Here is a 13,487-nt window from a genome sequence, read left to right as displayed (position 1 = left end):
TACGAACTGGAACCAGCCGGAATACGAACTGGAACCAGCCGGAATTCCGGCTGAGCTTAACTGGGTGGCTTGTATTTTTCATTTCACAAGAAATTTATCGAAAAAAAAATTAGGGTGCTTCTTAAAAAATTGTTTTATTCGTATAACTTTTGCAGCTTTATTTTTTCATTAAGATGGATTCAGAAATACTTTCAGCTATTTTGAAGGAGAACAGTTTATCTTATTATATGGAACCTGTAGCTTCTTTCGTTATAAACTTCTATCACTAAAATTGAACTTTTTTTAACAAATAATGCAAGCTATACAAAAATATTATACTGACTATTTTTTGATGATCTATACTACAAAATGATATTTCATATGACAGCAATAGTATTTAATATTAATAGGTCTAATCGAAGATAATACTATTCGAAAAAGTTATATATTTTATGTACAAGTTTTCATAACTTTGATACGAAAAAGGCTTAGCAAGTGTAAAGCGGTCCTTTGCACGTTTAAAGCGGCCCCTTACGCAGTATTGACGATATTGCGTCAATACGTCAATTCCATTTGAAATGCACATCGTCAATACAACTTTTTTCCATTACACGTACAATACTTTTGTTAATATACTCTAGTATTGACAAAAATATTGAACGTGTAAGGGCTGCTTTCGCGAGCGGAATTATTGTCAATAAATCGAGTATTGATCAATATATTGAAGATGTAAGGGAATCTTGAAAATATTGATCATGTAGAAATCGAATAGGATTGACGTATTGAATCAGATTTGTCAATATTTTTATTAACAATGTTCAGCGGACCCTACACGAGACAAGAATATTGTCAATAAAACATATTGACAAGACTGCTTTAGTACGTCAGTGCCATTCTACAGAATCAATATTTTCAAAATGTGGTTACACGATCAATATATTGATCAATAATTCGTTTATTGTCAATATTTCTGCTCGTATAGGCTCCCGTTTATGTGCGAGGCTGGGAATCAAACCCAGGTCAGCTGCGTACAACAATGCAATCGACTTTACGCTATGCTTCCAAAACCACTGCTCCCTACCAATATTATTTTGTGGGCAGTGATTGTTAATGTGGATACCTCTTAAGATAATAAACGCACTAATAAAACATGGTTTTAGATTATTTTGTTTACTTCGAGTGGCATTAAATCGGGTCGTATCAAATCCGTTTGCGGGATTATTTTTCTAGATATTACTTACCCTCCTTAGTTGGGTTGTATTCCGTTTTCCGACATCGACAAACGATTCCATAGCACTCGGACTGTATTCCGCGGTTCGCTTTGAAAGCAAATTCCGTGATGCAGAAGAAAAACTTTGCCTAGCACAACACGTTTGCTCATAGCTTTACAAATCAGTCACATCCTCAGCATACTAGTCGAATCATTGCCCCGGTGGAACTACTCCAGGAAAAAATTACCCCGAAGCGGCGAAACACATATCAACCAAATTCAATATTGCACAACACTAAAGCAGGAATAAACCCAAACTCTGATTATTCACGCAAACCGGAAAAAAATTGCAATGCACTACTGGTTATAAATTTTTCGAATTGCATTAACCGAGAAACCCAACTGTGCACAGTTTTTCACAGTTTTTCGTAGGAAATGCACGCAATTTTACAGAAAAAAATACCAGCTAGCAAGTAGGCCTCTTTATTTTGTTTTTCGTTTTTCACCTTTGGTTGCCAAGGCGACACGACCAGTCAAATCGCATTCTTATTGGAAAAAAATGACAGCGAGTGCTTTCGGTTCGAGTGGGTTCAATGTACACTGTGATATAACTTTGTGTCGGTAGCGTAGAACCATTAGCAGTGAACGTACTCTAATTAAGCGCGGTAAATTCATAAGTTTTGTTTCGGTTGCTTTGGTCGTTTTGTTAAAAATTGGTTCAACATAATTTTAATTTTACTTGATCAATTTAATTATCTCAGGTTCACAACCGGTTAATTGTTAGTCCTCTATTCAAGTATAATTTTAGTATCATCGTTTATTTCCGAGTGAAGTTGATTCATTAGAAATTAGTATGTTGAAAAGAACGCGTGCCCAGCGGAAAATCTATCCGAATGTAACCATTGATCAGATTCCGGATAGTGTAAGTTGATTAAACCAAAATCGAATGTTTTGCTTGTAACCAGTTTACGCTTTTTTAGCTCATTCTGGAAATCTTTCGTCGTCTTCCGCAATCTGCCATCCTACCGGCCACGTTGGTTTGTCGCCGGTGGTGTACGTTGATTAGTAGCAACTCGTTGCTGGACTCATTCACGCTTACAATTAAGCCCAACCCAAATGAAGATCTCTATCGCGAGTATCAATACTATCTGAGCCGATCGGAACGAAAATATCGAAAGGCTGAAGTGGGGATTCACGACCAACGTTCGCTTCTGGTGGCTGTGATTGCTCTGCGCAGGTTCGGTCAGTATTTGACCGAGCTGGAACTCACGCTTGAACATTGCAATTATTCGACCTACTTCCAGCTACATTTCGAACGGATGAAAGAGCTCGAGATGGGAATGGAGGAGCTTGATCGAATGCTTTGGGCGCAAGAAGTAGACAGTTACGATCGATGCTTAAAGCCCATTGCCCAGTTGGCGGATGATATGGAGGAAATGCCTGAAGCTAATGAGATATTTCTTGATTTTCGTCGAATAGAGGAGGTTTTCTTGCCGTTCGTCTATCGTAATTGCTTCAGATTGAAAAAGTTGCTTATAAGCCAACCGGGAAGCTTGTGGTATGAACGAACGAATGTTCTTTTTTACGAAGGAGTTGAAATGGAAAATCTAATGGAATTAGAAGTCCATGGAACGGATGTTATTATCTTGGCAGACTGCCCAAAGCTCAGAAGTTTCTCTGTGCATGGAATAACGACTGGTAAACCCTTTTACTATGGATTGAGTAATGCTTTTCCTAAACTGAGTCAGCTCGAAATCATCAACGATTGTATGTTCAATGATCAGTGTATGTGTGTGATCTCCGGACGCGCTATGAATCTTGAGCAGTTAACGCTGTCTTTCACAAACAACACAGTAAGTCAGCAGTCATTGCGCTACCTACAACGACTGAAACAATTGAGGAAGCTGTCAATTATGCTAAAGGGCCGTTACCAGCGTGCCGACTTTCTGTTTGAAAACTGGCCGCACCTTCCGATTGAAAAGCTATTCATTGCTTTCGACGAGGTAAGACTACTGGAGAGACAATGATGAAGATGGGGAGACGGATTGTATTACAGGTATTTGTTTCTTTTTCAGCTTCCACTGGATTGTATTCGAGAGATTCTGCTGCGAAGCGACAATTTGGTGGAATTTGAGTTTTGGACAGAGAGACGCATCGCGTACAGCACGTGGAACAAACTGCAGCAAATTCGTCCGGGTTGTCAGTTGACATACTACAGGCGGTAAATAGCGGGTTCAATCAGCAATCGAATAATTGTGCCGTGTGTTGATAGTCTAGCTTTATGTTATTTTACTACTCTTCGATGGTGACTTTATTTTGATTTAGTATTCTGTACTAATCGAGGGATTTTTGGTACTGTAGAAATATCGATAGAAACGTGACGAGAATGTCAGTATTAGAACTTTTCTGGCAGCATTTATTTTAACTTCTACTCAATCTAGATATATAGATTATTCTAAATGAATGGTACATTTTTTCCAAAACGTTTTTTCCATTGTTAAAAGTAACGTGTAGTTATTTGAGAAATCATTTAATTTGTTTAGTTACTAATAAGTCAATCTAGCCAAATGAGCATCGAGCACAATGTTGTCTCAAATTCTGTGCTCATATTAACTTATGAATGGCGCCTTTCATTGGAAACGCGCCATTCAATTATTGTGACGCGACGAATTGAATTGGCACATTTGGTAATAAATGCTAAGAAACTTCGAAAAATATGCATTACCCAAGTTTAATGTGTTACGTTAACTGTATTTGTCAATTGAAGTGATTAAAAATTGTGCTAAATTTTCTGGTTTTCGCATGTTTTGTTTACAACAATCAGGTTTTTACACAAAATTGCACCACTTTTTTTAAAGTGTCATTTATCCCATAAGAAAAGCATTCCGACGAATCGTGCGCCGAATAGCGAATCTTGCTGTGGCGAAAAATGATCGTCGAGCTCGCATCTTCTTCGAAAAAGCACGGACAATTAGGCAATCCACCACGACGTTTGTTTTACAACCCAGCTATGGGGGTTTTGTCAACAAGTTTGCTCCAGCGAACAGAAAAACCCGTCCGACGACCATACAACGTTAGACCGATTCGTTTGATGTTGGTTCGAATCGGCGATTTTGTCGGACGTCTGACCCACCCGAGTTACGTCAGAAGAAATAATCAGCAGATCAGGAATGTCTCCTGGATTGCCTAATATAGACTTATTCAGTTGCGTTGGTATTGTGCCTTTCTGGCGGTTGAATTGGGAGTAAAAAATCGTTTACACGGCGAATTAGAAGGAAAACAAGCCGCTTATGGGCTTAAGGGGAGTGCTTATATAGTATAATGCGAGATCTCAGTGTGCGTATTTTAAACGTCAGATATCTCAATAGGCGAATTGCAAAAACGACGCAAGATTTATTTTATTCTATGTTTTTCCCACTGCCCATAGCCACATAGTATCGTCTGTCTCGAGATAATCTAGCATTTCGTTGAGTTGCTATACGGAAATCACTCGAGTGCGATCGCAACAAAAACAAACGTCGAAACGTTTTCTCACTCGCACTGATGTAAATTAGATGGGCGCGTAATTCAACGCACGGTCCGGTGGCGCATGGCTGAAAAGTCGCAATGTGGATTGAAGAAAAGATTCGCAATAAAAACGTCCTAAGCATCAAAATAAACCAAATTATTTTCTTCTGGTCCTGTGACTTATTTTTGAAGTTGGATTTGGAAAGTATAATCAGTTGAATCATAATTGGAAACCTTGTTTATTCTAAAGTAACATGCCATTAATTGGTTTTAACGACTTTAAGCCAATGGTTTGTTACTATAAACTAAAGTTTGCCGCAATTGTTTTCTCCAATATTTCATTTAAATCCAGTGCAACCATCTACCACAGAAATAGAGAACATTCGTAGTCCGGTGCTCATTTTATCGACAACCTTGAAGAAATTCAATATTCATCGTAAGTCCTATTTTTTGCTGAAAAAGACTTATGTGTGCAGCGTCGAATGTTTCTTGGGCCCGGAAAAACGACCTATGTGAATGGTCGTATAATTTTTAAAACGGTGCATCGTTCTGAATGGCTAAAAACTACATTAGCACTAAACATTTTATAGTTTTAGTATTATTTACCTAAACAGCATAGTCCTTAGACTATATTGGCATAACACGGTGCTACAGTGATTTTGTATTTTTCAAATGACCGAGTAAAGGTTATACATCTCATCAAACTGAACACAACATAATGTATGAAAAATGTTGTATACCATCAAAATCTTGATTTATAGCAAAACAACTATTTTTCGGGACCCTCTGCTGTAAAAAAATTTCTGCGCTGTCATTTTGAAGCCAATTTTCATTTTTTTTAATGTTTTGGAAACGAGAGGAAATCCAACGGTATGATATGTTTGTTTGTTGAAAATACTATGCGGTTTTGGACAACAATATAAAAACAACCGCTATTTTGTGATTTTTTCATAAAACATGAAAATTACTCAACATTCTTCTTAGTTTTCTACGCATCAATGGGTACTTTATCAGTGTACATTGGATGGCGTTTATGTCAAATAAAAATAACACTGCGGGAAAACATGTATTCATTTTTTTTCTGACAGGGCATCATTTGTCGTGAAATTCGATATGTCAAACGCTTCTGATAGTGTTAAATAAAGACTCAACATATTTCTTTATTTTAAATTTAAATTACATTTAAACGCTTCCTTTTTCCTGAGTTAAAAAAAACTTTGTTGTAATCACGAAAATCAGCTTTATCGATGTATGTAATAAAAAAGATATTTTTCTCATTTAATGAGCCAAATTGAAAAAATAATTAATAACTGCCATCTTTCAACCGATTATGATGATAAATATGTCGTTGGACGCAGAATTAAATGTTCTCTTTAAAATGTAATAAAATTAAGACGCTTCTTAATAAAAATGTTGAGCAATTTTCAAATTGTTCATAACAAAATCGCAAAACAAAGGTTGATTTCATATTGTTGTCCCAAAATCGCATAGTATTTTTAACAAAAGAGCATAACCTAGTATACCGTTGAAAAGGTAATAGGGATCTTTAATTTGGAAAAATTGTGCCAGTTTTTCATATGTATTGGTAGCGGGTGTCCTTACGAGTACACTCATATCATTCTTAAACCTTAATTATTCTTTTATGATTTTTAAATTTAAAAAAACCAAATTAAACTCAACCAGCAAACTGACAGTTGTCCTACTAAATGACGTATCTGCAAATGTCTCGTTCGCCTCATTGTTAACCGGGACAGCACCCCACACAGCATGATCTGGTACTTTGTCAATCCGCTAGCAACCTGCCATCCCAAGTTTCATGTGCAAACTATGGTAGATCTGATAAGGCAACCTATAGGGTCGTGCAAGTCGCATGGGTTTGGATGTGTTATTGTCCTAAAAGGAAACAAACTAAAAAATGTTTTTTTCAACAGTTTCGGGCCAAAAAATTGAAAAGGACTGAGATATTAACTCACGGTACTAATCTGCATCAGAATATGCCTTAACCCGCACACCCCTTTTAGAAAATTTTTCAGTGCCGAAAATCCTAGAAAAAAAGTTTTTTTTTGCAATAAACCAAGATTTCGAGGGTTGTTCGAGTACACTCAAAAAAAAGTAAACGTTATGCCTATTGATTTTACACATAGATTTTTGCAATTAACGGAGGCATATAGACACTATTTTCTGGCACATAAACCTAATGAGTGTATTTACAAGAAATATTAATCTTACATTTACATTTCATAACTATTAGGCGCATAAAACCCCATTCTATAACAATATGCACATATAACTTATGTGTGTGCATACATAGTTTATACAGTTGACACATAGAAGGTATGTGTGCGCGAGATAACAATAGCATTTCTTCTTCAAATGAATTTTAAGCGGTTTGAAGCAAATATAATTAACGTTTGGATTTTTTTCAGTGTACACTATTTATTTTGCAGCAGCTATTCGGAGCAGCTCAAAAACTAAAATATATTGCCATTATTTTCTTAATTGCTACAGATTTATAATTTGCACTAAATCTACTCACTCTAATAGTTTCCTCCTTCCTTACGACTTCGATCCTTCCTGAATTCTCCTTGATACTTTCTGATCCTTTCCTCTTCTTCTTCCTGTATTTTCAATCTTCAATTAGTAATTTTCCTTTGTCTTCTTCCAGATACTTACAAATTATACCCGTACAAAGCAATACGATGTAATGTCTGCGCCTTGGGTCCTCAGTCCTCGTGTGATACGAAGGGTTAAATTGCGTAAATAGATTCCCTAAATTCAACCGATCATTTCCTTACACTGAACTTTTAATTATTTTAGTATAAATTCCAAATTTCCTGCACTATCTCGATACACTTTGTTTTTGTTTTATTCTTCTTCACGGTGAACTGTCAGTTATCGGGGGGTCCGCAGTTACACCGACTCCAACTACCCAGCGGTGTGAACAATCCCCCGACCGTAACATCTGGTGGCTCATCCTGAAGATCCGGATTTACAATTTTGAATTTCTAACACCGCTAGATTCGCCACGGCACGCCGATGCACCTTGCCATCCGCCGTCTTAACGTCTGCTTGACGGATTCTTCCATCTGCTCCTTGGATTACCTTGTGAACTCTTCCTCGTACCCAGTTCTTCCTGAACTTCCCATCAACTACGAACACTAGGTCCCCAACTTCGAGCGGCTTCTGGTCGTCGAACCACTTTGTGCGATGATTTAGCGAGGGCAGATATTCTTTCAGCCAGCGTTCCCACATCTTGTTAGCTATATATTGTGACCGCTTGTAAACATTGCGCAAAGTTTCAGCAAAGTCCACGGAACCATCCAGAAGCATGTCCAAATTGGTCACTTTTCCACGCAAGAAGTGGTTTGGTGTGATGGCTTCTTCGCCGTCGTCATCCTGAGGAACATATGTTAATGGACGAGTATTAATCATGTCTTCTGCTTCGGCTAGACTCGTTGAAAGGATCTCGTCTGTTAATTTCCACCCATCATCTAAAACTTTCAGAGCTTCTTTGACGGATCGCACCATCCGTTCCCAGATGCCACCCATATGCGGAGTTCCAGGAGGGTTAAAGTGCCATGAAGTAACAGTTGATATCACCTTTCTTGCACATTCTTCATTAATCTTCTGAATCATCTTCGTCGTCGCTGCGTTTGCTCCACGAAAACACGTAGCGTTATCAGAGAATATTTGCTCCGGTGCTCCGCGCTTGCAAGTGAATCGCCTGATGGCCATTAGGCAGGATTGTGTGCTCAAACTGTGCACCACATCGAGATGCACCGCTCGCATAGCCATACAGGTGAATACGACGATCCATCTTTTCTCTTTTCTGCGTCCCACCGTGACTTCGACCGGACCTAGATAGTCAACACCCACTGCACTGAAAGGACGTAAGTGAGGGGTAATACGTGGAACAGGTAGCGGTGCCATCATTGGAACAAAGGGTACACATCGATTCACTTTACACCACATGCAGTCCCTCGTCGCCTGTAGTACAGCAGCACGCGCCTTTGGGATCCAAAATTTTTGACGTAGTTCATTAAATACAGTTTCTCTGTTAGCGTGGCCGTACTTGTAGTGAAAGTGTAGGATCAACTTTTTCGTGATGTTATGTTTTCCAGATAGGATGATTGGGAATCTCATGTCAAAGGGCAGCTCCTCGTTCGTCTCCAATCGGCCGCGTACTCTCAGAACGCCTTCTTCGTCTAACACCGGTGATTTTTTATACAGAGTGCTAGATTTTTCAATCCTCTCCTGTGGCTGATCATCTTTCCTTTGTAGATTCCTTGTTAGAGTATTCATTTCATTGGGAAAACTCTCGAATTGTGCTTGCCTCCACAGAACGGTTTCTGCCTTTTGAAGTTCCTCCTGCTGAAGCGGTTTCTTGATTGTCGAATACTCCGCTTGGATCAACCGACAGTGGTACTCTGATGATTGATAAGTCACTATCGGCAAACCAATTCTTTTACGTCGACAGTTGGAGATGAAGCGCATAACGGTTGCCACCACGCGTACTAGTTTCGTCCAGCTGGAAATAGTTTCGGCTTCGACCACCGCGTGAAACAGCATAGTGCCTCTAGTTTCTTCTAAGGTTTCCTCGATTGTTTCAGCAGAAGGCCACTGCTCTCTCGGTAGATACAGTACTGAGGGACCGTGGACCCATTCCGATTCGTTGTGTAATGGTGGACTACGACCCCACTTAGTGAGCACATCTGCGATATTTTGCTTTGTCGGCACCCATCTCCAGTCTCGCATATGAGTTAATTCCAAAATTTCACCCACTCTAAACGCAACAAATTGCTTGAATTTATGCTGGTCAGACTGCAGCCATGACAGTACCGTTCGTGAATCTGTCCACAGAATGGTTTGATCGATTCGCAAAGAATGCGTTTCCATAATAGTTTGCCTCATTCGGGCCCCCAGAACTGCTGCCATCAATTCTAACCTAGGGATCGACTGGCGCTTCAGTGGTGCGACTTTGGCTCGTGACATGATCAGGCTACACTTCACTGCTCCATGAACGACCAATCGTAGATACGCAACACAACCGTAGGCGTTTTCACTCGCGTCAGTAAATATGTGCAGCTCGAGCGTCTCTATCGACGAAGACATAGTATCTCCCAAATAGCATCGCGGAATGCGTAGGGCTTCCACTTTAGGCAGCAACTCCGTCCACTGTTTCCACAAACACCAATTTGGTTCATCGATCTCTTGGTCCCATTCGCATCCATTTCGCCAGAGATGTTGTATGAGAATTTTACCATGGATCGTGAATGGCGAAAGCAGGCCCAATGGGTCAAACAGTCCCATGACACAGCTTAAAACGATCCGCTTTGTCGGCCGCTTTTCTTCAAACAAATACGCTTTAATCTCTGCACGGTGAGTAACGGAAAACGCGAACGCATCTTGGTTCAAATCCCAGAACACTCCAAGCACGCGCTCACTGGATGACTGCTTATTTTGCTGAAAAACGACCGACCTCGACGATTTGTTTTCGCCCAGAGCCGATAAAACCACCGGAGAATTCGAAACCCAGTTCCTCATCTCAAAACCAGCCTGTTCATGAATAAACTTCACTTGCTGTGCTCGTTCTATCGCCTCTTCGATCGTATCGACACTGTCGAAATAGTCATCGACGTAATGCCGATCAATGATGGCTGCTGCTGCTTCAGGATACTGTATTGCATACTCTGTCGCATTACGATTTTTAACGAACTGTGCCGACGCTGGAGAGCATGTTGAACCAAAGGTAGCAACATCCATCACATATACCTTTGGCGCCTCACTGCTGTCATTCCGAAAAAGGAAGCGTTGAGCTTGCTTATCCTCTGAGATAATTTTTAGTTGATGGTACATCTCTCGGATGTCTCCCCCAAAGGCGATTCGTCTCTCCCGAAAACCGATGATCACTGATACCAAAGGCGCGAGTAAGTCGGGCCCCTTCAGCAACATTGTGTTAAGCGACACCCCTTGTACGGTTGCCGCCGCGTCCCAAATAAGTCGAATTTTAGCGGGCTTTTTCGGATTTATGACTACATTTAACGGAAGATACCAAGCTTTATCTTTTCCGGTACCGGTCAATTCTTCTTCGGTCGCTAAGTGAGCATAATCTTTTTCTTGAAATTCTGCTATCTGCTGCCGAACATTTTGATACACCTCTGGTGATTTCTGCAGCTTTCTTTCTAGCTGCTTCAGACGTTTCAACGCCATGGGATAGCTATCTGGGAAGTTCACCTCATCCGTTTTCCAGAGTAGGCCCGTCTCGAAACGATTTTCCACTCGTTTCGTAGTTCGCTCCATGATCAATCGAGCTCGTTGATCCTCAGCCGACTCTTCTTGCACCTTAACCACTGATTCTTCTAGCGAGTAGTGGCTCTTCAAGATATCATGCAGTTCTTCATTAGATATTGCTTGATGATACCCCAGAAAACCGCCCGAAGAAGTTGAACTCAATTGACGCGGTCCATATACAGTCCAACCGAGCTTGCAGCGAACAGCGATCGGATCCCTTGTCGTTCCAATTCTTGCTTCCAAAGGGGCGAAAGTATGGATGTTGTTAAGGCCGATTAGTACACCCGGTCGACCATCGAATGATGCGATTGGTAGATCGCGCATGTGTTCGTACTGTGTCGATAACTCATTAGCGTCCAACGTCTGGTGAGGCAACATCAGCTTTTCAACAGTGTTAACTGTGTGCAATAAAAACTTCTCCGAGTCCCCAACGCCCACCGCTGAGGTCCACACGTTCATTCGCCTTGAATTTTTCTCAACACGATAAACGTCAGAAGTCCAGTTGATAAGCAGCTTCTCTCTCACCCCTGTGAGTCCCAGCCGTTCAGCCAGATCATTTTCAATTAGCGTCACGGATGCACCTTCATCCAGGAAAGCGAGAACAGTAAGTGATCTGTCTCCACAATGAATCTGCACCGGGATCATCCGGAACATCATGGAACTGCCGGATCTGATGTATGCACTCATGCCTACAACATTTCCTATTGGATGAATTAGTGGATTGTGCGGTTCTCTACATTCACCCACGTTGCAGCGAATCTTGAAGCGACATTGACCACTGTGATCATTGAGACAAATGTTGCAGAGTTTCCATTTCGTCACAATTCGCATCCGATCCGCATGCGGTAGATCGCGGAAGTCTTGGCAAAACCGCAGACGGTGATCTTCTCGCTGGCATGCACGGCAGGGTTTTTGTTTCTTGCGTTCAAACACATTGGATTCCGATTGACTCACCGCGCTGTGATTATATACTGCGCCTTTTTCCTTCGGCTTGCTTCTTCCGGCTGTGTCGGCCGTAGACCTGGTATCTAATTTGTAATCGACGTTGACATTTGCCTCACATGCATCTGCCACGATTCTGGAGACGAAGTCGGTAAAGGTACGCAGTGTTACTATTTTCTTTTTTCTCTTATACTGCACCCACTGGCGCTTTTCTCCATCTGGGAGCTTGCTGACCAAATCCTGGATCAGAATCGGATTCACTAGGTGCAGTGTAAGCTCCGCTGCTTCAAGATGCTCGCAAAGCTGTTCTACCGTGTTTCCAAATGGGATGAAACTGGCTAGCCTGTCAGCTCTTGGCGGTTCAAGTTTTCGCACCTTGTCTAGATGGCTTTGTAAGAGTTGTTCGGGGCGACCGTAGAGCTGACGGAGCTTCGCGATTACTCTTGGGACTGACCTCGGAAGTAAAAGCTGTCCCCGAACAGCATCCAGAGCTACACCTTTCAGGCTGTCTTGGAGCCTCACCAAATTCTCGACATCCGTATAACCACAAGCTTCGTTCGATGCTTGATAAGCTCCGAAGAAAAGAGGCCATTCTTCAGGCTTCCCCGAGAAAGTAGGAAGCTTTTTTGTTAGGCCACTTCTTGCAGCTAGTTGCACCCTACTCGGTCCGACACGTTGCTGTCTGCTTGGAGCAACACTGGCATTATCTCTAGCGTCCTTGCCATTGACGCTCGAATCGTCATCGCTGCTGCTTGAGCACTCATCTTCTTCGCTGGTTTCCTCATTATATTTCACGAGGCGTTCTAGGTTCCCTTCCGTCAACTTACCAATAACCGATGGCTTGGACGAATTGGGTTCCCTATTTGTTTTGGTCGTTTCCAATTGTCCCTCCATATTTTTACTGTCAACGATTTCTGCTTTCTGTAGTTCTCTGTCAACACTGGACATTTTCTCGCGATACGCTCTTTCCATTTCCTTCATGCGGACCAGATGCTCTTCCTTTTCCCGCAATTCTTGCTGAAGTTCGAGTTCCTTTTTTTCAATCTCTTGTTCGCGCAACAGTCGATCATTTTCCAATTCTCTTTCACGCAACGCTTGCTCCATTCGCATTCTTCTTATTTTCAACGCATTTTTCATCTCCATTTCCTTTTCCTTCAACAGCATCTCCGCATCCATCTCTTCTTCCAAACGTTGATTTTCTATCTCCATCGCTTCTAACTTTTCTTCCACGGCAGCGGGTACGGGCAACGGTGGACGATTATCCGTCGATTTGGTGCTCAATTTGTCATATTCTTCCGCAATTTTCTTTGTACGAGACGCTTTTTTCTGTTTCTGGTATTCCTGGAAGACGCGTTCACAGGTAATCTCCTTACAGAACCATTTCTTGTCTTTTTTCGGTACCGTTGTTAATCCCACACAACGTATGTGAAACCAGCAATCCCAGCTGTCACAGGCAATCATCTTTTCATCCCGTGTGGACGTTTTTCCACACTCCGCACACGCCGTCGTCGTTAGGTCCAGGGATCTCTCGCTCATCGTGATAGAGGGTACCGAAATC

At 41.3% G+C, this 13,487-nt stretch overlaps 3 protein-coding genes across 10 annotated transcripts in view; 1 reads left to right on the top strand and 2 right to left on the bottom strand.

Moving 5' to 3' along the window:
- Positions 1-1,685, bottom strand: part of LOC131677011 (DNA-binding protein RFX2) — a 69,641-nt gene extending 67,956 nt beyond the window's left edge. For all 8 annotated transcript variants that reach the window (XM_058956491.1, XM_058956495.1, XM_058956492.1 and 5 more), the window contains exon 1: positions 1,221-1,685. The gene's annotated coding sequence lies outside the window, so the exon portion shown is untranslated. The remainder of the gene's footprint in view (positions 1-1,220) is intronic.
- A 188-nt stretch (positions 1,686-1,873) lies between these two features.
- Positions 1,874-3,672, top strand: LOC131676262 (uncharacterized). Its single transcript, XM_058955384.1, has 3 exons — positions 1,874-2,111; positions 2,170-3,192; positions 3,265-3,672. The coding sequence occupies exons 1-3, from the start codon at positions 2,043-2,045 to the stop codon at positions 3,412-3,414; spliced, it is 1,242 nt and encodes a 413-aa protein (XP_058811367.1). The 5' UTR covers positions 1,874-2,042; the 3' UTR covers positions 3,415-3,672.
- Positions 3,673-7,135: 3,463 nt separating this feature from the next.
- LOC131693696 (uncharacterized) lies at positions 7,136-13,465 on the bottom strand. Its single transcript, XM_058981750.1, has 2 exons — positions 7,370-13,465; positions 7,136-7,314 (listed from the first exon to the last, which is right to left on the bottom strand). The coding sequence occupies exon 1, from the start codon at positions 13,463-13,465 to the stop codon at positions 7,667-7,669; it is 5,799 nt and encodes a 1,932-aa protein (XP_058837733.1). The 3' UTR covers positions 7,136-7,314; positions 7,370-7,666.
- Between the last annotated feature and the right edge of the window lie 22 nt (positions 13,466-13,487).

This window comes from Topomyia yanbarensis, chromosome 1, assembly GCF_030247195.1.
Source record: "Topomyia yanbarensis strain Yona2022 chromosome 1, ASM3024719v1, whole genome shotgun sequence".
NCBI classification, from domain to species: Eukaryota; Metazoa; Arthropoda; class Insecta; order Diptera; family Culicidae; genus Topomyia; species Topomyia yanbarensis.
Note: the sequence above shows the minus strand (reverse complement) of the source record. Positions and strands in the feature narration are given on the sequence as shown.

Bases quoted from the DNA above. Each gene is read 5' to 3' on its own strand.
- LOC131676262 (XM_058955384.1), top strand. From the start codon at position 2,043: ATGTTGAAAAGAACGCGTGCCCAGCGGAAAATCTATCCGAATGTAACC. The intron at 2,112-2,169 runs GTAAGTTGATTA...ACGCTTTTTTAG, and splicing joins TTGATCAGATTCCGGATAGT to CTCATTCTGGAAATCTTTCG. The intron at 3,193-3,264 runs GTAAGACTACTG...TTTCTTTTTCAG, and splicing joins TATTCATTGCTTTCGACGAG to CTTCCACTGGATTGTATTCG.
- LOC131693696 (XM_058981750.1), bottom strand. From the start codon at position 13,465: ATGAGCGAGAGATCCCTGGACCTAACGACGACGGCGTGTGCGGAGTGT.